Consider the following 27,897-nt stretch of genomic DNA (forward strand, 5'->3'; position numbering starts at 1 on the left):
TGTGTGGCCGTAATCTCTTGCGTAAAATAGTATATATTACTCCATTATATTTCTCCATTTTGCTATTTGGCGTCGTCATTGTAACGATGTGCTCTTGCTTGGCACTTCCGGCATTGGGGAGTGCCATTAGGCGACAAACGTTTTACAAAAGATGTACAGCAGCAGCAAACGGCTCACGCTCTCCGTTTGTCATGGTTCCCTCCTCTCTTCTTTCGTTCCGTTGTTGATTTACGATGTGGATTTCCGGCGACGGTGACTTACCCTTCGTCGTCTTCGCCTTTTTCGTTCTTGGCCCTTCTTTCGCTTTTCGTTCTTTATCGCTCCCCCCCTTTCTCGCTTTTCGTTCTTTGTGGCAGTGATGCACGCGCTGCCGCTGTTGTTGGTGTTGAGCCTGTACGCCTCGGTGGTGGAGGAAGTGGCCGGCCAGGGTTGCGTGCCCTATCGTGGCTCGCCGGCCACCGGCGGCAAGTGCGACAGTGTGGTGACCTACTCCCACGTCCTTCTCCTCCCCGGCCAGACCTACGCTCAGGTAATCGCACGCTCCATCTCTCACCATCTCCATCTCGCAGAAAGCTCTCAGCTCCTTTTGTGGTTGGTCATGGTCCAGCCACCATTTCGGTTTTTGTGTGATAAATAAGAGTTTATTTACCCACATTCGATAATTTTATATTTCTTTGCATTTATCTATTTCTTTCCTGTTGATGCAGCAATTCGTGCTGCTCCATAGTGCGTCACACATTTATTTGCTGTGCCTGGCACGCGCCGAATAGTACTGATGATGACGGCCACAGGCGGACAGCGCGACGGCGGAGACAACGAAGCTCTTGGGCGTGTTCGTGCCGCCCGTGTGTCGCTCAGCGGCCATCCGCCTCGCCTGCTGGGGCGGATTCGTCGAGTGCAGCTTTTCGCCCGAATTCTCATGTGCGCCGCCCACACGACACACGGCACACGACACGCAACACACGCCACCTCACACACGCGTTCGTCCCGCAAGGACGCGGTTTCTGACATTTCTTTTGCGATCCAGACTCTCTGCCGTGTCGGAGCGTGTGCGAGGATGCAGTCGACGCATGTGAGGAGTTCTTCACTGCGCAGAACAAGGCGCACCTGCTCCCCAACTGCAGCTCGCCCCTCTTCCCCACCACCCACTGCACCAACGGCTCGCAGACTGCCGGAGGTGCACAACCCCCTCCATCACCGCACACGCACACGCACTCGCGCACACAACACAACACAACACACTCACCGCACACACTCACCGCACACGCACGGGAATCAGTGATGGTGCCGTACAGCCAGGCCGACTGTCCGTATCCGCTCAAGTTCAACCCGGAGGGTACCATCGCCGACCCGACGCAGTCGCTGAGCTCGCCGGACCAGGTGTGCGTCTACCCGTGCCCCGACCCCATGTTCACCACCACCGAGATGGACGCCGCGATCGGAGTCCTGACTGGGCTCGGCAGTACGCTCAGCCTTCCCCCCCCCGCACCACCCGTCACCTCATCAACCAACGTGTGTCGTGTCGTGTCGTGTCGTGTCGTGTCGTGTCGTGTCGTGTTCGTGTTCGTGTTCGTGTTCGTGTTCGTGTTCGTGTGTCATGTCATGCCGTGTCGTAGTTGTATCGTTTGCGATGGTGCTTTTCCTGATCATCACGTACAGCCTGATGCGACACAAGCGTCGCTTCCCGACGTCGTTCCAGATCTGGCTGTCCGTGTCCTCCCTCGTGTGCAGCGTCGGCGTGCTGCTCCCGGTGTTGGTCGGAGGTAACGAACTATTCGAAGCATTTTCTGCACTTTTGTTGTGCTCACATGCGTGCGTGGTGGGCGTGTGCGTGTGCGTGTGCGTGTGCGTGTGTGGTGTTGTGTGCGGTGTGCGTGTGCGGTGGTGTGTGCGGTGTGCGTCAGGCCCGAGGCGAACGTTCTGCACGTGGGACGAGGTCCCGGTGCTGCAGACGTTCGAGGGCGCGCGAGACAACAACGGACAGGGCGTCGTGTGCGTCCTTCAAGGTACCAGCCCGCAGGCGCATTCCACAAATTCAACGGCTCACACAGTCCACTTCCGGGTCTCATCTCAGGAATGCTGATTATGTACGGCGGCCTGGCCGGCAGCTGCTGGTGGCTTATGCTCACCGTCACGGGCTTCCAATTCATTGTGCTCAAGGTGGGCTCCAGCCGGATCAAGATGCTGGTACGGCCCACGCGTGCCCTCTCATCCGATTGGCCGAGACTCCACCTCACACTGACGTTCTCTCTTATTATTGGCCTATCAGTTAAACATTGGGTCGCACATGGTGGGCTGGGGCGTGCCGGGGCTCTGCGTCCTGATTGGTACACCCTCGTTTTGGTCGAACATTTATGTTGTGATAACGCAACACAAGCATTAACTCGAGCAATTGGTGATGGTTTAGGATTGGCGGCCCAGAAGTTCGTCGGGGTGGCGGGAGGCTACAACTGCTTCGTCGCCGATCCGTGGGACTGGGGACTCTGGTATGGCCCAGGTACGCCCACACCCTCCCCACCACCACAGCACGCGCACAAACCGCACACACATGCCGCGCCACTTGACACCACACGACGCACCCAACAACATGGCTTACCGTCTCATCGTGTGGTGGTTCAAAACGTCAGTGCTCTTCAATCTGATCGTTGGAACGACGCTGATGGCGATCGTCATCCTGAAAGTGTGGCGGGTACGGCACCATCATCATCTTCTTCATCTTCACACCTGCATCTTCTGCGCTGGCCCAGCGCACTCTGACCAGTGCGGGTTTCGGGGGGGGGTACACACAGGTGCAATCGCGGCTGAAGGAGGTGAGCCAAACGGTCATCTCTAAGGAGCACCTGATCCGACTGACTGGGCTCATCGTGGGCTACTGGTTCCTCTACGCCTTCTTCACCTTCTATCGGGTCTACGAGGAAACCGTCGCCGTACGTGGCACACACAACGCTCGCGCTCGACACGCAACGTGTGATGGTTGGAGTTGTGTTTACGATGATGGCGTCCACCGCACCGCAGGACGACATCGAGGACGCGGTGGCGGAGCAGATCGCGTGCGGCGTGGCGACGGGTGAGCCCTGCGAACTGTCGGTAAAGTTAAACAGGGGCTCGTGGTACCTCCAGGCCATGACGCTCGGCGGCCAGGGTGTCATCATCTTCTGTTCTCTCGGCTTATCCAAGGCACTTGTGCGGTGTCCCGTGTGTGTGTGTGTGTGTGTGCGGTGTGCGTGTGCGTGTGCGTGCGTGCGTGCGTGCGTGTTGCGTGTCTTCTAATACATGCATTGATTACATTGTGGCGCAGGAACCGTATCTGTTCTGGCGTGTGCTGTTGAAGAACTGGCGGCAGCCAATGTCCATCATCAGGGGCACCTCGAGCAAGAGCCAGTCCGACGATACGATGTCGGGCGGCAAGGAGGGCGTGTCCAACAAGAGCTCGACTTACGACTACGACATCTCTTCTCTCGCCGAAGAAGGCGACGATCTTTAGGTCCAACAAATAAAATGAAAACGAAAGCGAAAACCAAAACCAAAACTAAAACAAAAATGAAAGCGATAACCAAAACCAAATCCGCAGAGCCATGGAATCTTCATTCCTTGACGAATGAAGAAGATGGCAGGTGAGGCGTGTGAGGTATGCATAGCTGACTGGCAACTTAACTCTGTGGTGCCTGGGCCATGGTCCATTGGTACGCCTTGAGACTGACATGACTGTGACACAAGCTTTCCTAAAATTGAAAGGCATCTTCTGTACAAAGAGTGGAGTGGAAGTGAAGAGCGCTTCAGCTCAATTTGAGGTAGGGCAAGATGACCAACTCCACCCACTCCACCACCAAGATGCAGCCATCAGTTGTAGGAGCCTCAGTGGGTGTCTGGGCCACCACCACTCATGTGATAACACCCCAATCACTCAGCTCATCACACCCAGTTCATCATGTCTGCCACCTTCACCATCAGCTTCAGCTGATGGTGGAAGTCCCAGTAGCCACAGCTGGCAAGGCCATTCCACACCACCTCCAGCCCCTGATACGCATTCCCACCAGGGCCAGGCTGGGTGTCATGAAGCAGCAAGCCAAGAGCCACACCAGAGGAGGAAGGAGAAGATGAGGCAAAGAAGAAGGTTGTAGTGGTGGACAATGAAGATGATGATGATGATGATGAAGGTGAGGTGGTGGTTGACTCAAGGCTCAAGCAGGGCGATGCACAGTCACCCAAGCTGTAGGATCCACTTCTTGTCAGGGGGGAGGAGGAGGGGGTCGGGGGTGTCAATGATGTGGTGGTGGTGGTAGTCTTGAGCGAGTAGCGCCTTGTCTGCTCTTCATCTGTTGTTGTTGTGGTTGTGGTGATGCACCTGTTCTCCAGCTCCTCATCTCTATTGTTGTTGCAATCTGTTCCTTCTTCTTCATTGTCACTTTGATGCCACATCAGCAAGTTCACACTTACCTCCACCATGTCCATGCTTTCATAGGAGAATGGCCTCAGCAGAATTTCATCTTCTTCATCTTCTTCATCCTCTTCACCCAGCCATCTATGGCTTGTGTGCTGTTGTGGGTCTGAGGGACGAGGCCCACATAGAGCTGCTTCACACAGCCACACAGGCCTCAGTGGATTGAGGGCACCAAGGGGAAGGCACACTTGCCCAGAACAGGCCAAGTGAGCTGGGGCAGCTCAGCAAGGCACTCATGGGCCACCATCATGGCCAGATAGGCCTGGTAGACCAGCTCCTTGCTCAGTACAAAGTCACACTTGCCATTGTCTTGCACCTGGTACATTTGCTTGAGCCTGGATCAGAAAAAAAAAGAACAAAGGAAGAGCGGAGAAGAACAAAAGAGAGAAGAAGATCAAAGATTGATTGGAGGGGTGAGACAAATTTTAAAAAAATAAAAAAATAGGTTACCGCTCTGGATGGGGGGGAGGAATAGGACCAGAGCAAAACTTGGCACGTGTGAAGCTTGCGCTGGAGAATGGAGAGCATCAAGGGGTCGCCCATTCTTCTTCTTCTTGCTCTAACCTAACTGAGGTCAGGAGTGTGCATGTGAGGTATGTGGAGAAGTTGATGTGGGATGCAGTTTCCTTTCCTCCTTTGTTGTCTGCTGCCTTCACCACCCCTAAACGAAATGCACAGGGCTCTTCTCATGGCCCTGTGCACGTGCTGTCTGCCACACAGGTTGCCAACCACCTTGTTCCACCTCAGCAGGTTGTGACGAATTAATCAAATATGCATGCCTTGAACTACAAAGCAGGCCAGCTTTCAAAGAAAGATGTGGGAAACGTTGTGTGAAACGAAACGAAAGAAATTGGCAAATTAAGGCACCAAGTGGAAGGGGTCAAGCAGGGGCAGAGGCGGTGGGACCCATCCAGAACTCGAGGCTGGCGGTGCCGTTGTTGGTGCCTCCCACCAGCTGCGCGTGGTCAATGAACCACGAAGGCCACGGGCGTCCGTTCACCGCCACCTGCTCCAGGTGCAGTGATGTACAATGTAAACACCCTCTTGTTCAGTTCACCAGCAAAAAAAAAAAAGAAGAAAATGTGAGCTGTGCCTTTTGAACGTAGATGTTGTCTGCGTTGGCGTTGTGGGCGGTGATCACCAGCCTGGTGTTGTTGGCCAAGTGGACCACTGCCTGCGGGAACACTGGGCTGCCCAGCTACGCGGCGCATTGTGTGTGGCGTGTGAGGCACAACAAACTGCCAGGTGCAGAGCCCAGTGGCTTGGTTCTAGGAGTTGCGTACGATGTAAGTGGTGCTGCCGGCCTGCGGGTAGAAGCCCAGGGCGGCGAACATGTACCACGCCGACATGGTGCCGTAGTCGTCATTGCCCGGCAGACCATCGGGCAGGCCCGAATACCGCGTGCTCATCACCTGACGAAGCAGCAGCAGAAGAAGAAGTAAAGCTGTGTAACACCAGCTTGCCACGCCCTTGGGCGGTGGCTAAAGGGTGGGTAGTGGGTACCATGCGAGTGTACTTCTGGGTGAGGTCCGGTCTGCCGGCGAAGGTGAACAGCCAGGCGGCAAATATGTCAGGCTGAGAAAAACAAGTTGATAATATAAATATAAGTAATATATTGTTAGTTAATAATTGGGTGTACCTCGTTGCCGGCCCAGTAGTAGGGGTTGGGCAAAATGTTGAACTGGTCCAGATCTGCACCAACCAAGACTGATTGGTTAGGGTCATGACCGTGAAAAAGAGAGAAAGCGACAGTACTGGAGTAGTCGAAGAACTCCATGAGCTGCTCCACAAACTTGTCGACGCCGCCAAACAGTGCGATTAATCCTTTGGGGTCGTGCGGGACGAACCACCTGAACCCGAACCACGCAACACGCACGATGAATCTATCATCACACGGCAAGAGTGTCTCGAGTGTGTGGTCGATGGTTGATGGCTGATGGCTGATGATTGATGATTGATGATTGATGGTGGGGTGGTGATGAGGTACCTCCAGTGCCAGGCATCGCCCTCCTCATAGCGAGTGTCGAACGGGTTGAGGTAGTCGTACCAGGGCGGACAGGCCCACGCGACAGCCCCGCTCGAGGGGTCACGCGATTTGGGGCAGAAGAATTGCTCCTCCGCATTCCACACGTTCTGGTGGTGCGCACGTGAACGCAGTAGTCAGGCTCGCTGTGTTGCGTGCCGTGCGTGTCGTGTCATGGACTCTGCGCGCGTACTCGATAGTTCTTCGAGCGATTGTAGAACAGCTCGGCAGCAGCAGAGTTGTTGAGGGCCGCCGCCATGTTGGCCACCGCCCAATCTGTAACAAAGATGATGAGTGGAAGAAGACGAAGGCACTCGTTTTATGGCGCCGGGGTTCCCCTACCATCGAACGCGTACTCCAGCGTGAGGATGGCTGCCTTATGGTTTGACGCGTACGACACATATCTGCCACACGGCGCACACGGCACACACGGCACACGACACGACACACACGACACACGACACGTAATGTGAGCTACACGTGGGTGTTCGAAATGATATGTCTGGATATACCCATATTTGAGCCACTCGTCGATGTTTTCACGGCCCGCATACCGCTGTGGCTGGGTGGCCGACTGGACGAGGGCCTTCATTGCCTGGTCCACGTCGAAACCGCGCACGCCCTGCATTTACTCGATCGGGGGGGGGGGTGGAATGTCAAACAGTGGTGGACCCGTCGTTTACAACAACAACAACAGTACCTTGAGATAGGCGTCCGCCACCACCACATCGGCGTGCGTGGCGCTCATCGTTCCCGTGTAACCTGACCACCACACAACGACAATTCAGTCGAGTGCGTGTCGTGTCGTGTCGTGTGCATGTGCGTGTGCGTGTGCGTGTCACGACGTTGTACCGTTGGCCATGGGCCATCGGGGGAGATCGCCGCCTTGCTGGAACATGAGCACAAGCGAGTTTACGATGTCGCTCATGACGTCGGGCAGCACGAGCGCCAGAAGCGGGGACTGCGTGCGGTGGGTGTCCCAGATGGACATGTCCGAGTACCACGAGCGGCCGGCGGGCATGAGGTGCACCCGGGAGTCGAACCCGAGGTACTGGCCGTTGACGTCGTTGAAGGTGGTGGGCGCCAGGAATGCGTGGTATGCAGCCGTGTAGAACTTGACCAGCTCCACCACGTCGCCGCCCGTGACCTCGAATCGGCCCAAGAGGCCCTCCCACTCGCTCTGCAGGGCGCGCAAAGTCAGCTGAGCACGCGTGTGCGTGTGCGTATCTGCGTGTGCGTGTGCGTGCGTGTGCGTACCTGAGTTTGGTTGAGGGCAAGATCGAATGACAGCTTCCCGTTCCACAACTCGGTCTTCAGGTTGAGCCGCGCTGTGGTGCATGTCACATGTGCCTCAGCCCCGTTGAAAAAATCACCTTTTTTATGAATGTTTATGTTTATACATATTTATATGTATATTATTGGTACCGTTGTCGAGGCTTACGAAGCTCAGGCCGATGTACATCTCCACCACCGTTGACACGGCTCCACCTTGTTGCGTGTAACACACGTCAATGCTACCGACTTGGGGGGGAGGGGAGGAAGTGTACAGAGGAGGCGATGTGTACTTTCAAAGCCGATCCACGCGCCCACATGGGTGCCGTTGATCGAGGCCGAGCCCGGGCTGAGCTGGCTGCTGGCCAGGTCCCACACGCCGTGGGACGTGAAGCGGGGACCCACCGCCCCGAACTGCGCCACGAAGTAGGTCTTCACCCCTCCGAACCGGCCGGAGAGACCTCCTGTGTGGCGTTGTCGACGGACCATAGAGCCGTTATCGGTCGGAGTCTAACTGGCGCGGGCGAGCAAAGAGAAAACAGGAAGGGAGGGTGGGCCACCTGCGTTGAGCATCCAGCCGGAGACCTCCTGGTTGTTGATGTCGACGTTGACGTTGGCGCCCTTACACGCTCCGTCGTGCAACGCATGACTGCACACTCATAGTTAATAGTGACGCACACCGCATGTGCGCCGCACCCACGCACACACAACATACAACATACACGCAGACCTGATGGGGAAGAGGATGTTTCTGGCGGTCGCGGTCGAGGGGAAGGTGTAGCGGTGGAGGCCCACCCGCTTCGTGGCCGTCAGTTCGGCGCGAATGCTGTAGTCCTCCAGCGTCACCGCGTAGTAGCCCGGGTTCATCACTTCACCAAGTGCGTGCGTGCGTGCGGTCAGCCCCCAATTCTGCCATGGTAGAATTGTCGTCAATGAAGCGAACCCGTACCTTCGGACTGGTGCGAGAACTGCGACCGATAGGCGTAGTTGGACAACTGGTCGGTTGATTATGGTCATCAGTATGCCGCGTGTTGCCTGTGCGCGTGCGCGTGCGCGTGCGAGTGCGAATGCGTGTGCGTGTGCGTGTGCGTGTGCGTTCGTGGTGTCGTACGAGGAGGAGGTTGGGGGACTTGGTGATGGGCATGACCCCGATGTTGCCGTAGTCCAGCACACCCGACCCCACCATGTGCGTGTGCGAAAAGACGCGAATGTACTCGTCGCCATAGTAGTAGCCTCCAAAGTGGTTCCTGTGTGAATGCAAGCTTGTGAGGACGTGCGCTTGTGTGCAGTGGTCGTGTGTGCGTGCACAGTGTGGATGTTGAGGTTTGCGGGGAGATGTCAGACATACCAGGGGATGTAGAGCGCATCGTACTCCTGCGTGTCTGGCCCCACCCGCACCATGCCTGAACAAAGCTTGACAGTCAGAAATAATAAAATTGATTAAAAATTAATAAATAAATACTGAATTAGTGTAAGAAACGCACCAAACGGCGCTTGTGGACCCGGCGGCACGGCACCAATTCTTGGCCGAGGACAGCGCCCCGGGGGGGGGGGGTGAGCACGAAGCGAGCGCCAGAGAGCACAAAAGTGAAAAGGGGACGCACCCGTAGCCTTCGCCTCCTGTGCCGACCGCAGGCCGAACATACGACGAGAATGAAGCACTGGCGGCTGTGGCCAGGGCCACGCCGAGCAAGACCACCACCAAGCCAAACCGCAAATGCTTCGGCATGGTCACTCTGTCTTCTTGCTCTCTCAAGGCGTGTCGGCTGGAGAGTGATCTTATTGGCGATGCACCAACCACCAAACGCCGAACGCAGCGAAATTGTTTTTAGGTTTCTTATTTTATATGATTTGTTTGCCACATTGTGCCTGGGCGTTCCTAAGGATCTATGTACAAAGAGCAGCACAATTAGGATTCGATGTGGAGTCCACCATTCACTGAAGCCTTGCCTTGGGTGGTTAACCTGGGTGTTCTCACCCTGACTGCGGGTCCATTCGCAGGACGGACCAGGTCTGGTACACGCGTGTGGGCGATTCATTGATTAAATTAGTAAAGTATGCAAGGCCTATCACAGCGCGTCCTCCTGATCAAAGTTGACGCCGCTGTGCTGGTTGGCCACTTGCCGTCGTCGGTAGTAGGTGAGCACCGCCGCGCCGCCTATCACCGCCACCACCACCAGGATCGCCAGCGGCACCGCCACCGCCACGCCCACGATCAGGCCCGTGTTGTCGCTGCTCGTTCCGCCGCCGTCGCCGCCCTTGGCGCCCAGAAACACGCCGAAGTCCGGGTCGTAGACCACCGTCGAGTTGAAGCGGCCGAACGACAGCACCAGCTGCGACGTGGCCCCGTCGAGCCAGTACTCGACCGGCGGCCGAGTGTTGCTGTCGAGCCCGGCCAAGGGGATCAGCTGGCCGTCGATCTCCACGGCGTCGACCAACCGCACGGACGTCGACACGGATCCAGCGGTGTAGTCGGTGGTCTGGCCCGACAGGCCGAACTCCTTAAGGTAGCTGCTGCCGCTGCCGCCGCCGCCGGACTTGGGCGTGGAGCCGGTGAAGGGCGGGTCGATGGTGATGCGCACCTCGGCGCGGCCGTCGTCGCTCGCGCGGCCCGTGTAGGCGGGCCACGGCCAGTTGGCCAGGCGCACGGTGAGCTTGGTGTAGGCCGGCGAGGTGCCGAACGACACGTCGCCGCCCAAGGACACATTGGTCGCGGCGTCGAACAGGTACCACTGGAGCTGCAGCACCGTCGAGTTGGCCGACCCGCCGTTGCGCTTGGTGGTGATGGCCCCGGCTGAGGTGGTGGAGTTGAACGACAGAGTGCAGGCGTAGATGTACGACTGGCTGGCGCCGAGCGAGTTGTTGGCCTCCTCGCCCCACATTCCTGCGAGTGACCACATTCATTGGCACGTGGAATGTCAGTACTGCAGTACATTCACCACATTCCACACAAAGGAGGGTACCGTCGGTGACTGTGGCCTCCTCGATCAGGGTGTCGTTGCTGTCCATTCGCCCGACCGAGCCGAGCGACACCATCACGCCGGCCAGCTGCTGCACGTTTCCCTTTGAATCTGCGCCGACCAACGACAAATCTTGAGCGTGTGTGGTGCGTGTGCGGAATGTGTGTGTGTGTGTGTGCGTGCGGTGCGAGCATGTACCCTTGGGCAGGATGAGCACTGCGGGCGCGGAGAGGTTGAAGCAGAGCATGGGCATGGAGGGGATGGTGGTCATGTTCGACAGCAGGATCTGCGGGCTCGCGCTGGGCGAGGCGCTCGGGGCCGGCGTGGAGCAGCCGCCTACATTGACAGGTCATTCTTGGGTGAGCCCGCCGACCCGAAAAGAAGAGAGCGAAAGCGAAGAAGTGGGTCAATAGAGTACTGATGGCAGTCCCCGACTGGGTCTGGGTGCTGTTGATGCTCTCCGTGGAGGTCCACGTCAGCACAGAGCTGTTGGCACATCGCAGTCCTGATGGAATGATCGAAGAGAAATACGCGTGAGCAAAAGAGAAAAGGGTGAGAAATAGGGGTAGGGATTAACAAGATGGAGGGGGAAGTACGAACCAATGGCAGACAAGCCCTGCGCGAGGATGGTCGCGACGCCGGACTGCTGCCAGGTCTCCGAAACGCGCAGAAGAATTCCTGCGTTTTCAAAAAATAATGTGGTCATAATAAAATATAATATTAGTATGTGAGGCTGATGGGTTGCGCAGATGTTATTTATCCTACCGGTGGCATTCTGGTTGGCGGTCACGTAAACGCGGCCGGACTGAGTCCACGGCGTGGTGGCATCGATCAGAATTCCTGATGCATTGGGATTGCAATGTGAGCAATGGCCATGAACCGCCCAACGCCGGTAGCGTACCTGTGGCCTGTCCATCGGATGCGGTCACCACCAAGTTGGCCGACTGCGACCAGGTGCTGCCGAAACCGCCAAAGTACACGCCTACCCCACCCAACAGATACGTCCCATTAGTTCCGCCCTACAAAGAATGAAACAAAAAGCGAAAGCGAAAGCGAAAAGCGAAAACTGAGAGCCTGGGAGGGAACCTGTGGCTCCGTTGGTCGCGTTGACTGTGGTGGTCCCGCCCTGGTTCCACGTGGAACCGGAGACGGTCAACCCTGCAGCCGAGAGGAAGAGAGCTCGGTGAACAAACACAAGCTAGGATCACTGCATGAAGATATGTACCCTTGGCGCCGTCGACCGCAGTGACGCTCACCGTGCCGCTTGGGCTCCACGTATTGCCCCCCACTACGATGCCTAGATAGTAGTAACCATCAAGAGACTATGAGTGTGAACTGTGCATGTGCGCGTGCGCGTGCGCGTGCGCGTGCGTGTGCGTGTGCGTGTGCGTGTGCGTGTGCGTGTGCGTGTGCGGGCGGACGTCAGTTACCGGTCACGTTGGACTGGGTGGCTGTGACGGAGACCTCGCCGGACGAAGTCCACACCGCCTCCACCTCAAGCTCCACGCCTTAAAAGAAAAGAATCAAAATGAGAGTTGTGTGCTGGTGGCCGACTGGCGTGTGGGGTTGTGTACCGGTGAGCGCGCCGTAGCCATCGGCCCTGACCACGAGGCTCCCGAGCTGAGTCCACGAGGTTGAACCGCCCACGTACAGGCCTGGATCGACCACATCGGGCGGCGTGAGTGGTGTTGGGCCATTTGACGTTGGGTAGGTTGAGTGCGTTGGGTGGAGAGAGCACCAGTGAGAACGGTGGAGTTCAAGTATGCGGAGAGTCGGAAGAGCAGCTGGCCCTGCTGCAGGAGCGTTGCGCCATTGTCGAGCACAAGGCCTGTCTTGTCCTCCGCTGTGTTTGTGTGTTTGTTCGTGTAGTAGAATCAAAGGGGAAGAAACCGAAACGTTGTGAGTTATGAGTTGTGGGTTGTGCGTGGGTGTAAAGTTGATGATACCCTGGTACGGCAAGTCGAACATTTGGAAGTCGAGCAGGCCCTCCTGAATCAACTTGCCTCCATCCACCTTGATCGCTGCATGAGCCCGCCGCACACGCACACGCACACGCACACGCACACGCACACGCACACGCACACGCACACGCACACGCACACGCACACGCACACGCACCACCGCACACGCACGCACACGCGCCCGGTAAGGGAGGTCTATGTGAACGAAAAGATATCGTTTGAGACGGGCGCGTGCGTACAGGTGCCAAAGATGAGAGAGGAGCCCTTGAACAGGAGGCTGACGTTGGTGGGGATCGTGAGCCACACATCGCTGTTCGAGCCGAACGTGGCGTTGTAGCCCCTGTAGCACACAACATGTCGATGATGACGACAATCAACAACAACGTTTTTCGTTGGCCCCTCTTTCGTCTGTTTTCCTTTTTTGGGTACTGGGTATCGTACCATATGGTGATGTTATTGAGCGTGACGGTGCGGGCGGCCAAAGTGGTGTAGCCCTGCTTGACGGTGATGGTGTCGCCGGCGACGAGGCTGTCAAAGGCCACGTCGAAGTCGTCGAAGGTGCAATTGTTGCTGCACACCGTAACTGAGGGAGGCCAACGTTGAGCAAACAATAAAAAGGGTCAGCCGGAGTCCAACCGAGGAGACGGAGAGAGAACGAAAAGCGGAGGGAAAGGAGGGGGGGAGGGAAGAGCGAAAGAGCGAATAAGGGTGGGTCACCAGTGGCGGCGGAGCTGAAGGTAGAGAGGCTGCCAACGAATGCAACCAGACCGATCACGATCAGGGCGGCCAGTCCGTTCATCATATTCTCCTTCACAGGTTTTCCCAATGTGCGGCCCGCGTGTCTTGTTGAATGGTTCGTACTCACAAGCTTTGTTGATAGTGGCGGGATGGTCCTTGACCGCACTTCGCATGCAAACTTTCGGAGAACGCAGGAAAGGAGCATGTTCTCCTTGGCACCTAGTAGTTTGGTATCTCTGATTAATGTGTCGACACATTCTTCACTTTTATTACGTAGCTCCGTTTGTCGTCGATTGGACAACAGAAACAATAACAAACATTTAAATTCGACAAAGCGACACAACAGAGATCAATCAAGAAGAGACATGTCGGCGTCGTCGCTCAAGTCTAAGTTTGAGGAGCTGGCCCGGCCGAAGGACCCCAACGTGGAGGAGGTGACTAAGACGTCGTGGGCCACCAGCGGCAACTCTGGCGGGATGTCCAACGAGGGCAAGTTCCAGAAGACCGCCACCGTGGTGGGCACCAAGAAGAAGGGTGAGCCACTGCTTTGCCCCCCCCCAAAGCCTCACGCCGTTTTCGTTCTTTCTTCCCTTTTAATCGTTCTTTTGCGGTGCTTAGGACCCCCGCCCAAGAAGAGCTTGACTGACCTGCCCTAAGAAGCCACACCAGCCTACCGTAGCGCAACATGTACAGTGAGAAACAATAAATCCAAAAGATGGAAGAATAACACTGCCGTGGTGCACTGCGCTGGGGTGAACTCTTTTTCCACATATGAAACGTTCTGCGAGGAGGCGAAAAGGTGAGGGGGCGTGCAGGATTCGAACCCGCGTCTCGGACTATAAACCTACGTAATACCACTATACCAACGCCCCCAACCACCAACAACCCTGCGTCGGACTCAGAGAGTGGTGACTTTTTCTGTTTCTTCGTTCTTTTTTCGTTCTTTGTTTTTCTTATTGTTGTAGCCTTTAACTCCGGGCTTGCTCTGCGACATGCCGATGATCGGCCTAAAAGAGGTTCTGAGCGGCGAGCCAGAAACAGTTCCGTAATTATGGTTGGTGATCATTATGTGGGCACCGATCGGCACATATCATTGTCCTCAAAAAGCACCGAAGAAGAAGTATTAGTTCCACACCCACGAACTCCACAAAGACACGAAGAAGAAGATGATGGTGAAAAAGCGTGAGAACGTTGAAGAAAAAGATGAAGAAGAAGGAGCGTTGAAGGTGTTCGACGTGTTGATCCACGTCTTCGAGCGACTGGAAGACCAGGCCGACATCGGACGGTGCGCGCAGGTTTGCCTTGCGTGGCGCGAGGCCGCAGACTCTCACCACCTGTGGCGCACCATCATCCTCCGACTCAGGTACACACACCTCATCATCTTCTTCGTCGTCGTCGTAGTCATCTTCTTTTTCTTCCGAAGTGCGCTGCTACTCTGTTGCCGTTTTGTCTCATCTGCGCATTCGCGTGTAGCGCCGAATTGGGCGTGGAGGTGTTGAGCCGCATCAAGGAAGAAGAAGAAGATGGTGCAGATGAAGAAGGTGACGACGCACAGACGAAGTACAAGCAGTTGTACAAGACGCACGTACACCAGCTCATGAGAAACGTTCGAGGCCTCAAGGAGGTGCGAAGCGGGCGAGACGCTCTTCTCGAACGACACCTCCTCGTGCCGGGCCAGCTCTACCCGCCCACCGAGTTCACCATCGTCGGCGCTGAACAGGCACGCAACGACACGACACGACACGACACGACACACGACGACAAACACGATGGGACTGACCTGCCGGGCTAGGTGGGGAAGACGTCGCTGTTGCTCCGCTTCAGGTCGGGGAACTACAGTGACGCGTGCGCGTGGACGCCCTCGTTCGACTACCAGGAGGACCAGACCACCGTCGACGGTGCCGCAGTCATCCTGCGATACTGGGACACGCCCGGCCGCTCTGAGTGCGTCTTCCGCATCTAAGCCACATAGTTTGCTCCACAGCGCATGTTAACGAGCAACACCGCACACGCACACGCACCACCGCACACGCACACAGGTGTAATCGAACGGGAGTGTACTTGCAGACGAGTTGCGTGCTGGCTTGCTTTGCGGTGAATGACAGAACATCGATGGATGCCGTGCGGCACCAGTTGGTGCCCGAGGTGCGGCGAGCTCGGCCGAACGTGACCATCGTCGTAGTGGGCACCAAGTCCGACCTCCGAACCTCCTCTTCCGCTCCTCCGCACTCGTGCGTCCCAGTTTTTGAAGGTACCGCACGACACGACACGCACGACTCACCGCACGACTCACCGCACGACACGCACGGTACACGGCTGACTTGAGAAAGCAGGAGTGGCCTTGGCGAAGGAGCTGGGTGCGGCGATGTACGTCGAATGTTCGGCCAAGTCGGGGGAGGGCGTGCCCCAGGTGTTCCACGTCGCCGCCAAGCTGCACCTCCTCCAATCGCCGCAGGAACCGCCCACCGCCAACAACCTCCCTCGGAAGCTTAACCGCACACGCGCACACCGCACACACCTCGACACGCAGCGAACCAACAGCGCCCTTGTGTGCAGCCTCCAATGAGAATAGCATATTTTATTTTATTAACTTAATTCTTGCTTTTATTGGTCTTCTTCAAAACTCAAAGAGGTCGTCGGCGGTGTAGCCGAGCGACTCGAGGCCGGGAATGAGGGCGAGCTCGACCATGGCCGGCGGCCCACACAACAGCGTGAGGGCGTCCCGACACGCCGGGAACAGCTGCGTTCTCAGCATGTGCTGTGCCGTTCAAAGTGAGCCAGTGCGCACACACAGACAAGCACACGGAAACAGAAAACCGAGTTTGTACCTCGACCACATGGCCCACAGAGTAGCGCCACGTGCCTTGGGGAGGCGGCTGGTCCACTGAGAAAACCGGAATGTCGTGACTAGTCAGAAGGGATCACACTTTTCGAAACGAAAACAAAAACGAAACACAACACAAAAAGAGGTGAGATCGCTACCGGTGTACCACACTTGGAATTGGGGATGGTCGCGAGCCAGTTCGTCCAGCTCGCGCCGCAGCAGAATGTCCTGCGTGCTACGATTGGCGTACAACAGCGATACCTGCGTCGTGTCGCCCGGATCCTGTTCAGACACGGCGCACGGCGCACGGCACACGACACGAAACACACGACATCGGCGTCAGAGGTCAACGCATGCGATCAGACGCACACGCTCAGCGAAAGAGAGCACCTTGCAGATGGCGCGGGCGAGCTGGTACATGGGCGTGATGCCAGTGCCGCCGGCCACCATCGAGATCTGCTTGACCTGCATCGGCTTGGCATTCACTGCGATCCGGCTGCGGGGGGGGGGCAGGGTGATGTATGTGTCAGCCAACGCGTGCCGATCGGCCCAGCGGGGAGCCGGAAGGCGAAGAAGAGTACCCTCGGCCGTGGTAGATGACGTGGCCAGCGGGTCCCTTCATCTTGAGCTTGTCGCCCACCTTGAGGGACTCAATGTGCTGCGTCATCAGTCCGCCCTGCAGTTGGCGTTATCTCACAGAGTGTGAGAAAGGTCAACAATTTTATGGATGTTGGGGCAACCCCACCTTAGGGAACGCTCTGCTCTTGTTGCTGAAGTAGATCTTGATCACGAACTCCACGTAACCTTAAGCCCACCACCCACCATGCTTGTCAACACCCACGAGACACACACACACGACACACACACAGCACGACACACGCACCCGGGTCTTCGTCGGCGACGACGGGGCCGATGGGGGTGTAGGGCCGCACGATGAGCTGGTCGTCGATGTAGGCACCCAAAAGGACGTGCAGCCCCACCGGCAGCCCGAGTTGGACGCCCTCGCGCGCGCCCGGCAGCTCGAAGCGGAACTTGCGCGTGTCGGGCGAGATCTCCTCCCGGCGAACCAGAGTGATGTCAATCCACTTGCGCGGGTCCAACGCTCTGCACCATTTGCTGTTGAGCCAACGCCACACGCACACGCACACGCACACGCACACGGTGGGAGGGTAGGGGACCTGGGGGCACCGCGCAGGGAAGAGGGGACTTGGACGGGCGGCAGCTGGTCGTCGACGGCGATGCCGATGCAGTAGTACTCCTTGATCTCGTCCGCATCGCGCGCGTGAATGTCGTGGTACTCCCTCGACGCGTCGCCGCCGGCCTTCAGCATCACCGGACACGCTCCTAAAAAAATTGTCAGGAGAATGTAAATAGTTATATGAAGAATGTAGCATAGCTATATATTTAGATGTATTTATATATTGTATATGAGTAATTAAGGAAAAAGAATCAAATCGACTTACCCCCGGGGTGGTCCTTCAGGTACTCCGTCATATCGAACACGCGGCCATCGATCACCACCCAGCAATCGTCCTCTTTGTCATGCTGTGAGTGTCGTGTCGTGTCGTGTCGTGTCGTGTCGTGTCGTGTCGTGTCGTGTCGTGTCGTTGGCGGTTTTTTCAGGACTTTATCGGGCTCTGTGAGACAAGGTGCGCGGCCACAGAGGTGGAGGTACCTTGCGAATCTCGCTGGTGGGGATGTGCCGCCCGACCCGCTTGTTCATGGCGGCGTCGTTGTCGGGGGCGCGCGGCGGGTGCGGCTCATCGCGCGAGTGGATCATCCACCCGCCCGCCAGGCTGCCCGGCTGCACCGGATGCTTGAAGATGCAAGCCGTCGATCCAATAGTCGGCTCGTCCTGCACCTCGATCCTGATGCGATACCTGAGCGCCGTGTGCCGTGCGTGTCGTGTCATTGTTTAGCGTGTGTGCCGTGTGTGCCGTGCTTGTCGTGTGCCGTGCGTACCAGCAGTTGTTCATCATGCCGAGCAGGTTCCAGGTGGGATCGGAGGGCTGGGTGTTGAGTTGCGCGTCCACCGCCCGCACCGCGATCTCGTCCGCCTTCAACAGCCGCCACGCCTCCAGCTCCAGCGACCAGTGGCACCACGTCTTTTGGGTACATGTTAGTCTGTGCAGCCCGTGTGCGGTGGTGCGTGCGGTGGTGCGTGCGGTGGTGCGCACCCAAGAGTTGATGCCGTGGCGGAGGTGGTCCTTGGCGTAGTGGCGCTGGCACTGGATCCACGTGTTGCCGCCGTCGAGGGTGACCTCGACCCGGCGCACCTCGCGGCCGCCGCCCGCGTAGGCGTAGCCGCGCATGGTGTAGCGGGTGAGGCCGTGGCGGATGCGGAAGAACTCTTCGTGGCCGGGCGAGGTGATGACCGAGTTCACATTCAGGTGGTTGAGCAGCGTCTCGGGCTTGTACCACCACCCGCCCGAGTCCACGTTGCCATAGTCCACGCCCGGCGGCATCACCCGATTGTCTGCGAGAAGATGAAGATTGTTATTTTAGCCATTTTCGACAATTTAAAACAAATAAACATTGTATATTATTTACAATTTAGGAAAGTAGAATGGGAGGGATGGCTACCGAAGTAGTGGTGCCAGTTCTTGGACTCCTCGTCGCTGATCTCGATCTTGGAGAGCCACTTTACCATGCGCCCGCCCACGTAGCCCGGCAGCACCACCCGCACCGGGTACCTTCGCGAACGCACGCACACGCACCACCGCACACGGACATAGAGGAAAGTTGAGAAAACGTTGAAGGCCAGGGTTGGAGTGTTGCGCCTATTCTATACCCGTGGTCTGGAGGCAGACGCTGCCCGTTCATCTCGAAGGCCAGCATCATGTCGTTGTTCTCCTCCATCGCCGCGGCCAACGGAATGCTGGTGCCTGTATCACGTTGCATTCCATTCACATTCCTCTTCAATCAGCCTACTACACCCAGCAAGAAGCGCCGTTGAGGTGGAGAGTACCGTAGTTGCCCTGGAAGAGCTGGTCGGCGCCCTCGAAGCACACGAAGCGGGCGCCCGGCTTGACCCCGCAGCGCCGGATGACGTGGGCCAGGGAGACGCCGCGCCACACGGCGGTGCCGACGGCGCCCGGACCCCAGTCGAAGCCCTTGGAGCGGGTGATGGTGTTGAGCTCCTTCCGGCGGTTGCCGTCGCAGACCACCGTGACCGGGATCTCGAACGTGGGCAGCCCGCACAGCTCCTCCATACTAAACTCGTGCGGCCGCTCCACCTGGTCAGTTGCATAGCAACATACCAGCCAGGTCAGCTTTCCCATTGGCCCGGACCAGTCATAGTTCTGACCAATCCGTGCGTCAAACGCCAGCAAAACTGTACCATTCCGCAGACGCCGACGCGGTGGGTGTCCCAGTGGAGGCGCGGTACGGGTCCATGGTTGCGCACGTAGTGGAGGGGCGCGGGGGTGATGAGGCCGGGCTCGACCAGCATCCCGGCGGGCGGCTCGGCGTTGAGCGGGTGCTGGCCCGTGAGCCGAATGAGGCCCTTGCCGCGGCCATCCTGCACCACCACCTCCTTCATCTTTTCCTTCTCCTTCTCCTTGGTCTCCTCTTCTTCCTTCTTCTCCTCCTCCTCTTCCTCTTTTTTCGTTTTCGTCGCATCTTCTTCTTCTTTCTTCTTCTTGGCTGCTGCTCCACCTTCACCCTCTTCTTCTTCTTCATGTTCGAGTTGAGGCTTCAGCTTGCGGTAGGGGTGGGTCTTCTCCCACTGGACCACCCAGGCGTCTGGGTCGCGATCGCTGTCGGGTGTCTGCACCACCCGCTGCGCGCGACGCGCGTACTTGCCCCGGGCTCTACTTTCATCTTCTTCTTCTCGTTGTTGTTGTTGTTGTTTGCTGATCGTTGTTGCTTCCTTGTCCCCCTCTTTCCCTGCTCGAGAGAAAGACAAGAAAAAGTTGAAGGTGATGATGGTGAGTTGGGTGGCGACCACACAAGTTCTAGGGGTGAAGCCACCTTCATCGAGGCCGCGAGGGGTGGGGAAGGTGAAGCGGTGCCGCTTGTGCTGGAACTCGCCCGGCTCAAGCTGCGCGAGGTGCGCACAAGCGGAGTGCTGCTGCTGCATGCTCATGATATGATGAGAGATGGTTGGAATGACCCAAACGAGGGCAGTGTACTTCAAGTGTAGTAGTGGTGTTGACTGGGTCTCGTACTCTGCATGGCGGCTGGTGCCGCAGTACACTCGCTTACCACGTTCCTGAAGAAAAGCGGCCGAAACCCCATATGTCGCCCGCAACAGCAACTTCGCACAACGTTTTTTATCTCTAATTATCTATCTGCGATCGTAACAAATGATATAATAAAAAATAAATAAATAACAATAAACAATAAATAAAATAGTGTACGTTGCAAGTGTTTGGTGTTTGGGGTATTCATTCATTGATGCTGTGGAGGGGCAATAAATTAACATGACAGAGAGAAGAAGGAGAAGAAGAGTAGTCGGCTACTCGCCGAGAAGGGGTCGGTGGGTCGGGTCTTAGTCGAAGAGGTTCTCGCGGTCGGCGTCGAGTCCGTCGTCGGCTCCTCCTTCGGCGGTGGCGGTGTCCTCGGAGGAGACCCAGGAGAGGAAGTGGGTGGGGCGGAAGGCCTCGTTGTAGAACTCGCGCGGGTTGGCGAGGACGAGCGAGTACTTCATGTTGGGGTTGTGCTTGACGCCGGAGAAGTTGTAGTTCCACATGCCGTGCTCGGGGACCATGTAGAAGCCGAGGAAGCGGTCGGAGAGGAGCATGGGCACCTTCTCGTAGAAGAGCGGGGAGTAGCCGGAGAAGTTGTGGGTGTGGTTGTCGCGGTTCTGCTGGCCCCAGGTGTAGCCGGCGGGGGTGAGCTTGTAGGCGGTGAGGGAGCAGGAGCCGGGGGTGAAGGAGACGGTGATGACGATGGCCTTCTCGGCGTCCCAGGCCTTGTTGTCGGTCATGATGCCGGCGTGGGTGATGACGTCGCCGGGCGGGAGCTGCGGGAGCTCGTTGGGCTGGGTGTGGATCCAGCCGAGGGGCTCCATGTCGGCGAGGTACTCGTGCTCGGGGAGCTGGTGGGGCAGGTTGACCTCCTGGTGCGTGCCCCACTGCGGCGGCATGACGATGCAGCGGATCTCCTTGACCATCGGGTTGTCCGGCGGGCTGATGCCGTACATGAAGCCGGCCACCTGCGTGCGGAGGTCGGAGATGGTGATGAACTTCTTGAGCACGTTCTTGGGCAGCACGTAGGTGAAGCCCGTCTCCTTGACGTCGTCCGACGAGACGTAGATGTGGTTGGTACGGAGGTGGAGGTTGGTCGCCGAGATGGCCCGCACGCGCCAGTCGGTCTTGGAGGTGAACATCTTCTGGCCGTAGGGCGAGGTCGTGGTGACGGTGATCTCGTCGCCGTGCACGTTGGTGGTCTTGGTCGTCACCGCCGTCAGCTGGCTGGCCTCCTTGGTCTGCTTCTCGATCTCGGCGATCTGCTGGCGCTGCTCCGACGGCGGCGAGATCTCCATGCCGAGGATGATGTCGCGGATCTCCGACTGCGTGAGCGAGGCCACGTTGACGTTGTTCTTCTTGCCGTAGTCGGAGAGGATGAGGTCCTTGAGCGACACCTCGACCTTGATCCACTGCTCGTCGTTGAGCGAGGGCCAGATGTGGTGCGGCTGCGTGACCACGGTCTTGTCGGGCTTGAGGATGACGCGCGTCTTCTCGTGGTTGACGTGCAGCGAACGCAGGATGAGCACCAGTCGCGAGAAGGCCGTGTAGGACGAGATCGTCTTGAGCCAGTCGTCGTAGATGTTGAAGAGCACCATCTGCGGCTCGGTGGCCTTGAGGATGAGGTCGCCGAACTTCTCGATCTTGAGGCACGCCTGGAAGGGCAGCTGGAGCTCGGAGCCCTTGATGACGATGTTGGGGAAGTCGAGCAGGTGCACCTCGAGCGGGTCGAGCATGCCCTTGCGCGTGACGATGATCTGCTTGGGCTGCTCCTCGACGGGCAGCGACCGGATGAGCGCCGCCACCTCCTCGGCCGTCTTCCACTTGGCCAGCTGGCCGAGACGCTTCTGGCCGGCCCACACCGACGTGTGGATGATCTTGAGGAAGAGCTGGCCGGTGCGCGGGTTGAAGATGAAGATGCCGCCGTTGATGGGCTTGGTCGTCAAGTTACCCTCGAACGTCTTGTGGATGGTGACGCGGTAGACGTTGGTGTCGTCGACGAACCAGATGATCTGGTTGGAGAAGAGCTCGCCGTAGTTCTGCGACGACAGGTAGGGCTCGGTGGGCTCGGACGAGTAGAGCTGGAGGCCCTTGCGGATGCGCTCGCGGAGCACGTAGAGGGCCGGGTTCGACTTCATGATCTTGGCCATGGCCTGGCCGAGCAGGGGCTTGACGCCGGTGAACCAGTTGCCGAAGGCGCTGTAGAGGTTGTAGGCCAGGTCGAGCGCGATGAGCACGCCGGTGGGCGACGGGTAGATGCTCATGTTGTCGGTCGTGTAGTCGAGGAACTTGGCGCGCGCGTAGCGCTCGATGTCGTGCGAGTCGTAGTCGCCCCAGCGGAGCTGGACGTCGATCCAGTACTTGGTCGTGTGCGAGTCGAAGACGTCGTTGGTGTCGGTCAGGAGCGAGGGCTTCGACACGGGCCACTTGTACGCGGCGAAGAGGAGCACGTCGGCGCACGACGAGTTCATCTTGTAGGACTTGCGCGGGTGGATCGTCTCCTTCTGCACCGTCTCGATCTCGAGCGCGTCGAGCTCCTGGTCGAACACCTGGCACAGATCCATCACGACGCTCTCGTGGACCTTCTGCCAGAGATGCGCGCGGAAGATCTGGATGAGCGAGATCTTGAGCGTGGGGATCTTGCCGTGCATGAAGATGCCCGTCAGGTCGAGCTGCACTTGGAAGCCGACGTAGACGTTGGCGCGGTTGATCGTCGGCGACCACCAGAGCGTGAACCGACGGTTCGGGATCTGGTTGAGACCCGAGCGCTGCGCGTTGGTGAGCTTCTTGTACTTCATCGACTCCTCGAAGCCCGACGCCTTCTCCCAGAAGAGACCCTCCCACGTCGGGAAGTAGGTGCCCTTGAACAGCGTGTGCTCGAGGATGCCCTCCACGCCGCCCAGCGCCTGGATCATGTCCGTCCGGTAGTTGTTGAGGTTCCACAGCTTGCCGTCGTGGCGCTGGTGGGTCCACCAGAACGGGTTCTGCTTGAGGACCTGGTACTGCTTCCAGTCCGTGCGCAGACGCCAGCCCTTGTCGTAGGCCAGCGTGTGGCGGTCCTTCTGGAAGAGCGTGTTGATCCGCGGGATGCCGCGGTCCCACGAGTCCTCGAGGTCCTCGAGCGTGAGCCGCTTGTTCTGCGCGTTGGCCTCCTGCCGCTTGAGCGCGTACTCGGCCCACACGCGCTGCGAGTCGATGAACTCCTGCTCCCACGGCTGGATGTAGCGGTAGAGGTTCGGAATCAGCTGGTCCTCCTCGTGCGACATACCGCTCCGGAAGTGCGTCGTGCCGACGTTGGTCTGGTTGGGTGAGAAAAAGAAAGAAGAAGAGAAAAAGAAGAGAAAAAGAAAGTGAGTGCTTCAACCAGCACGACACACAACCAAGGAGAGCTCGTACCTGCTTCGAGTAGCGGAGGTCGGACTGGGGGATGAGCACGTGGCCCATTGAGAGCATGCCGAGGCCGCCGAGCTCCTTCGGGGTGTAGAAGACGACGGGCGGGAAGCGGGAGGGCATCTTCGAGTTGAGGCCGATCTTGACGCGGGTCTGGATCTTGTTCTCGCACTTGACGAGGAGGTCGAGCAGCTCCTGGGTGTGGACGGTGGCCTCGCGGTAGTAGGTCATGAGGCCGATGAGCGACGTGTTCCACTTGTTGACGATCTTGGTGAAGGTGGTGGAGCCCGAGGCCATGAGCACCATGCGGATGCGGTTCTCGAAGCGGCCGAGCGACTCCTCGTCGACGCGCAGGAAGGCCTGCGCCGTGCGCTCCTTGGTGTTCTCGTTCTGGAGGTTCCACACGCCGTCCTGCTGGGTGAACTCCTCGTTGAGCGAGCGGCACTTGGGCAGGATGCGGACTTCGAAGCCGCACATGGCGAACAGCAGGTTGGGGTTGTCCTTGCTGTAGACCGAGAGGAACGAGTTGTCCCACTCGATCGTGGTGAGCGACCGCAGGAGCCGGTTCTTGATGTCCCAGAAGACGGCGCGGCCGAGGTTGACGTCGTGCTTCATGAGGCGCATGCGGGCGTCGCGGGGCCAGCACTTCTTGTTGTTGTAGCCGACGATGTTCTCGTTGTTGGGGTCCGGGTGCTCGGTGAGGTAGCGCTGGATGAGCTCCTTGGCCTCGTCGTGCGTGAAGCGGAAGCACATGTGGATCCGGTCGATGTAGCGCGAGTAGAGGCGGATCGGGTGGCGGGTCTCCTCCTCGACGGAGCGGAAGGTGAGGAAGTCGTTGGGCATCTGCGGCGGGCCGGCGATCTCCGACGCGCGGGTGAGGCCGAGCACGAGGAGGTCGAGCACGAGGCCGTAGTACTGGAAGATGAACGACGCGAACTGGAGGCCGCGGATGAGGCCGTACGAGTTGGTGTGGTTCATGTCCTTGTAGTTCATGACCACGTTGTTCTTGGCCGTCATGTAGTCGGCGATGTTGTGGTCGAGGATGAGGCGCAGGAGCCGGTTGAGCAGCGTGAGATCGATCTTCTCGTAGACCTTCTCGAGCTTGGTCTCCATCAGCACGACGCACTCGCCCTCGCTCGTGTCCCACACGTTGGTGAGGTTGTTGATGCCCTGGCACCACTTGTAGGTGAGGAGCGGCGGCGGCTCGGTGTCGGCGGGCTTGATCCAGTTGGGGAAGAGGTGACGCTTGTCGGCCTCATACCACACGTACTGGTCGAGGTAGGCGTCGGTGATCTTCTCGAGCGGCTCGATGTCGTAGACCGGGATCAGGTAGCTGTAGAGGTCCATGAACTCGATGCCCAGCTCCTTGAAGGCCCGCTGCGTGAGGAGGTGGCGCTTGATCCGCGACAGGGCCTCGTGCGGGTTGTCGTAGGCCTGCTCGACGAGGCCGAGCTCCTCGCGCTGCGACTGGTTGAGCCGGCTCTTGACGCTGTAGGCCTCCTTGAGGTGCTCGAGCGACAGGATGAGCAGCTTCGTGTCGTGCTTGTAGTTGAGCGGCGGGAACGGGATCGGCGAGAACTTGCGGCTCTCGAGCCAGTGCACCGTCGTGGTGTAGATCGCGACGGCCTCCTCGGCGGTGATGTACGGCCCGTCCTTGAGGTAGTTGTGCTGCCGCTCCTGCTCGGCCTTGAGCCACAGCCGCGTGAGCCGACCGAGGTTCTTCTTGCACACGGTCTTGTCGACGGTGGCGCCCCGGCGGATGCGCTCGCGGTTGTAGTGCGCGACGTTGGTCCACCAGTCGGCCTTGGACTTGACGTAGCGCAGGATCATGTTCTCGATCGGCGCCGGCAGGCCGGGCACCTTCCACGGGATGTTGGCCTTCCAGCAGCGCCACGCCTCGCTGAGGTGCTGGAGGATGGTGCGCGACTTGTTGGCCCGGATGCCCTCGGGCATCATGTCGAGGATGTCGTGCATGACCGCGGCCCTGAGCTCGAGATCGAAGTGGCTCTCCACGCGCTGCTTGGTGACGGTCTTGGCGATGCCCTTGGAGTGGCGGCCCTCGAACTGCCTGGCGAGCAGGTTGCCCAGCCACCGCTCGAGCAGCGGCACGACGCCGCGGAGGAAGAAGAGCCACACGCGCCAGGCCGGCGCCCAGACGCCGCAGCCGGGACCCTTGCCGACGGGACCGGTGTTGAAGCGGTAGTAGATGAGGTGCTTGAGGTCCTTGCACATGCGGATCTGGCGCATGAGGCGGTACTTGTATCGGTACATGCCGGTGAGCTGGCCAACGTGCGCGAAGATGTACTGGAGGCCGTCGGCGAGCTGGAAGGCGTCGACGTGGCCGAGGCGGAAGTGGACGTTGGCGTCGACGACGAGCTTCGTGAGCCGGAGGATCTCGCGACACAGATGGAAGGCGTTACCGAAACGCGACTTCTTGCGCTCCTTGGTGGTGAGCGTCTTGACGGGCTTGAGGTTGAAGTTGTAGTCGAGGTGGAGGTAGTTGAGGTTCTTGCGGTGGATGAGGAGGTTGAGCATGTTGTAGCCCTGCCGACACACCTGCAGACCGGCCTCCACCCAATCGAGCTCCGTCGACTGGAAGAACTTGGTCGCCGCCAGCGAGCGGAAGAGGTAGCGCTTGTTGAGCGCCTTCGGCGGCCGGTGCTTGAGCTGGTTGAGCACGTAGCACTTGAGCAGCTTCTGGTAGCTCACGCGGACCTTGACCGGGTGGTTCTGCGGGCAGTGCTCCATGTACCACGACTTGACGAGCGGCACGTCCTGCGCGCGCCTCGTGCGGCCCGAGCGGAGGTTGAACGGGCGCGGCGCCCAGTAGAGCGCGATGCCGCTGGCCGTGTTGTCGGTGAAGAGGTCGGTGTCCTTGAGCAGCGGCTCGACGCCCTCCGGCAGCGCGAACGGGGCCTCCTCGTCGTCGTCGAACTCGTCGTCGTCGCCGTCGCCGCCGCGGCCCTTCTCGCCTCGCCACGACGCGATGGGGTTGATGAGCGGGTCGAAGTAGAACGCCGGCAGATCGGGGTCGTCGGTCTTGATGTAGACGGAGAGCGGGTGGTGGTAGGGGGTGATGTGCACGCTCCTCGGGCGGTTGTTGTAGAGGTAGGGGAACGCGACCTTGTACTCCGTGCGCAGCTGGTGGCGGATGATGAGTTTGTTGATGTCGTTGAACTCGTTCCAGTCCTCGTCGGCCTCGTCGATGTCGCGGTACATGGGCTCGAATTTGGGGCCGCCGGGGATGGCCATGTTGAGCGCCTTGGCCGTGAAGAAGGACTTGGTGTCGAAGAGGTAGAAGTAGTTCTTGTCGTTGAGGTCGCTGAGCAGCTGGCTGGCGAGACGGTAGAGATTGGCCATGATGGGGAGCGGCAGACGCCAGCTCTTGTAGCTCGGCCCGTTGATGTACTTGGTGTCGGCGAGCGGCCGGTTGTCGTACAGCCAATCTTTGACTGGGGCGTCCTCGATCTCCTCGAATTCCATCTGGATCGGGTCGAGCGGCTCGACGTCCATGATGTTGTCGCCGTAGTCGAGCGGCGGCTCCTCGTCGTCGAACGGCGGGAATCGCATGCGCTTGAAATGCCGACGATCTCGCTTCTCGCGCCTCATCATGATCCACATCGAACCCCACTGCGCGATGTAGATGGGCTCGACGACCAGCGGGATCTGGTTGACGAACGTGATGGCGCCCGTGATGTGGTAGAGCACCGGCACGTCGCGCACCTGCTCCCACGGCATCGGCATGTTCTCGAGCAGCTTGAGGATCGCATGCGGCACGTACTTGAGCGCTCCCAGGTACACGCGCTTGTCGTGCCTGAACTTCTTGCTCGACATGTCGCCGTGATCCTTGATGATCTTGCGGATGTGCTCGGGGGGCATGTCCTCCTTCTGCGGCTCGACGTGCCCGAATTTCCTCTTCTCTCCATATCGCTTTGAATTGAGCTGATGCCACTTGCGCGACTTCTCCTCCAGCGCCTTGTCGGCGGCAGAGGGTGCGTCGTGCATGTGCACGGTCTCAGTGTCCGCCATTTCTGATGGAGATGCCGAGAGATGCGGCCTCGATCGAAAGTAGAGAAGAAAAAGAACAAAGGAAATCGA

General features: G+C 58.5%; 8 protein-coding genes across 8 annotated transcripts; 3 read left to right on the forward strand and 5 right to left on the reverse strand.

The window, feature by feature from the left end:
• Window positions 1-358: 358 nt before the first annotated feature.
• ACA1_054250 (Frizzled/Smoothened family membrane region protein) lies at window positions 359-3,484 on the forward strand (the record flags this gene model as incomplete). Its single annotated transcript, XM_004344032.1, has 14 exons — window positions 359-529; window positions 792-921; window positions 1,064-1,177; window positions 1,296-1,336; window positions 1,381-1,462; window positions 1,617-1,763; window positions 1,905-2,006; window positions 2,075-2,187; window positions 2,270-2,327; window positions 2,408-2,497; window positions 2,628-2,689; window positions 2,790-2,927; window positions 3,016-3,183; window positions 3,299-3,484. 14 exons carry the CDS (start codon window positions 359-361, stop codon window positions 3,482-3,484), a joined length of 1,602 nt encoding a protein of 533 aa, XP_004344082.1.
• A 1,111-nt stretch (window positions 3,485-4,595) lies between these two features.
• Window positions 4,596-4,984, reverse strand: ACA1_054260 (uncharacterized protein; the record flags this gene model as incomplete). The annotated part of the gene is made up of 2 exons (XM_004344033.1): window positions 4,596-4,776; window positions 4,938-4,984. 2 exons carry the CDS (start codon window positions 4,982-4,984, stop codon window positions 4,596-4,598), a joined length of 228 nt encoding a protein of 75 aa, XP_004344083.1.
• A 337-nt stretch (window positions 4,985-5,321) lies between these two features.
• ACA1_054270 (alpha1,2-mannosidase subfamily protein) lies at window positions 5,322-9,465 on the reverse strand (the record flags this gene model as incomplete). The annotated part of the gene is made up of 20 exons (XM_004344034.1): window positions 5,322-5,447; window positions 5,544-5,615; window positions 5,725-5,853; window positions 5,945-6,016; window positions 6,081-6,133; window positions 6,197-6,291; window positions 6,429-6,574; window positions 6,658-6,740; window positions 6,807-6,868; window positions 6,977-7,086; window positions 7,165-7,226; window positions 7,317-7,644; window positions 7,722-7,792; window positions 7,890-7,952; window positions 8,030-8,200; window positions 8,297-8,385; window positions 8,467-8,605; window positions 8,686-8,731; window positions 8,848-8,983; window positions 9,341-9,465. The coding sequence occupies 20 exons, from the start codon at window positions 9,463-9,465 to the stop codon at window positions 5,322-5,324; spliced, it is 2,178 nt and encodes a 725-aa protein (XP_004344084.1).
• Window positions 9,466-9,805: 340 nt separating this feature from the next.
• On the reverse strand, window positions 9,806-13,459 carry ACA1_054280 (uncharacterized protein; the record flags this gene model as incomplete). The annotated part of the gene is made up of 16 exons (XM_004344035.1): window positions 9,806-10,620; window positions 10,700-10,807; window positions 10,895-11,032; window positions 11,115-11,201; window positions 11,297-11,374; window positions 11,462-11,536; window positions 11,598-11,678; window positions 11,783-11,854; window positions 11,922-11,993; window positions 12,127-12,204; window positions 12,271-12,351; window positions 12,435-12,539; window positions 12,643-12,717; window positions 12,897-12,997; window positions 13,099-13,240; window positions 13,375-13,459. The coding sequence occupies 16 exons, from the start codon at window positions 13,457-13,459 to the stop codon at window positions 9,806-9,808; spliced, it is 2,193 nt and encodes a 730-aa protein (XP_004344085.1).
• Window positions 13,460-13,760: 301 nt separating this feature from the next.
• On the forward strand, window positions 13,761-14,051 carry ACA1_054290 (uncharacterized protein; the record flags this gene model as incomplete). The annotated part of the gene is made up of 2 exons (XM_004344036.1): window positions 13,761-13,929; window positions 14,014-14,051. 2 exons carry the CDS (start codon window positions 13,761-13,763, stop codon window positions 14,049-14,051), a joined length of 207 nt encoding a protein of 68 aa, XP_004344086.1.
• A 510-nt stretch (window positions 14,052-14,561) lies between these two features.
• ACA1_054300 (Ras subfamily protein) lies at window positions 14,562-15,961 on the forward strand (the record flags this gene model as incomplete). The annotated part of the gene is made up of 5 exons (XM_004344037.1): window positions 14,562-14,680; window positions 14,869-15,100; window positions 15,197-15,339; window positions 15,435-15,646; window positions 15,729-15,961. The coding sequence occupies 5 exons, from the start codon at window positions 14,562-14,564 to the stop codon at window positions 15,959-15,961; spliced, it is 939 nt and encodes a 312-aa protein (XP_004344087.1).
• A 51-nt stretch (window positions 15,962-16,012) lies between these two features.
• On the reverse strand, window positions 16,013-20,300 carry ACA1_054310 (nitrate reductase, putative; the record flags this gene model as incomplete). The annotated part of the gene is made up of 17 exons (XM_004344038.1): window positions 16,013-16,153; window positions 16,224-16,279; window positions 16,378-16,447; window positions 16,610-16,715; window positions 16,801-16,895; window positions 16,965-17,023; window positions 17,103-17,335; window positions 17,398-17,563; window positions 17,683-17,764; window positions 17,895-18,099; window positions 18,182-18,324; window positions 18,397-18,695; window positions 18,803-18,912; window positions 19,011-19,104; window positions 19,188-19,455; window positions 19,560-20,107; window positions 20,192-20,300. 17 exons carry the CDS (start codon window positions 20,298-20,300, stop codon window positions 16,013-16,015), a joined length of 2,784 nt encoding a protein of 927 aa, XP_004344088.1.
• Window positions 20,301-20,711: 411 nt separating this feature from the next.
• Window positions 20,712-27,828, reverse strand: ACA1_054320 (PremRNA processing splicing factor 8, putative; the record flags this gene model as incomplete). The annotated part of the gene is made up of 2 exons (XM_004344039.1): window positions 20,712-23,708; window positions 23,806-27,828. The coding sequence occupies 2 exons, from the start codon at window positions 27,826-27,828 to the stop codon at window positions 20,712-20,714; spliced, it is 7,020 nt and encodes a 2,339-aa protein (XP_004344089.1).
• Window positions 27,829-27,897: the final 69 nt, after the last annotated feature.

Source organism: Acanthamoeba castellanii, assembly GCF_000313135.1.
Source record: "Acanthamoeba castellanii str. Neff unplaced genomic scaffold scf7180000084594, whole genome shotgun sequence".
NCBI lineage: Eukaryota > Discosea > Longamoebia > Acanthamoebidae > Acanthamoeba > Acanthamoeba castellanii.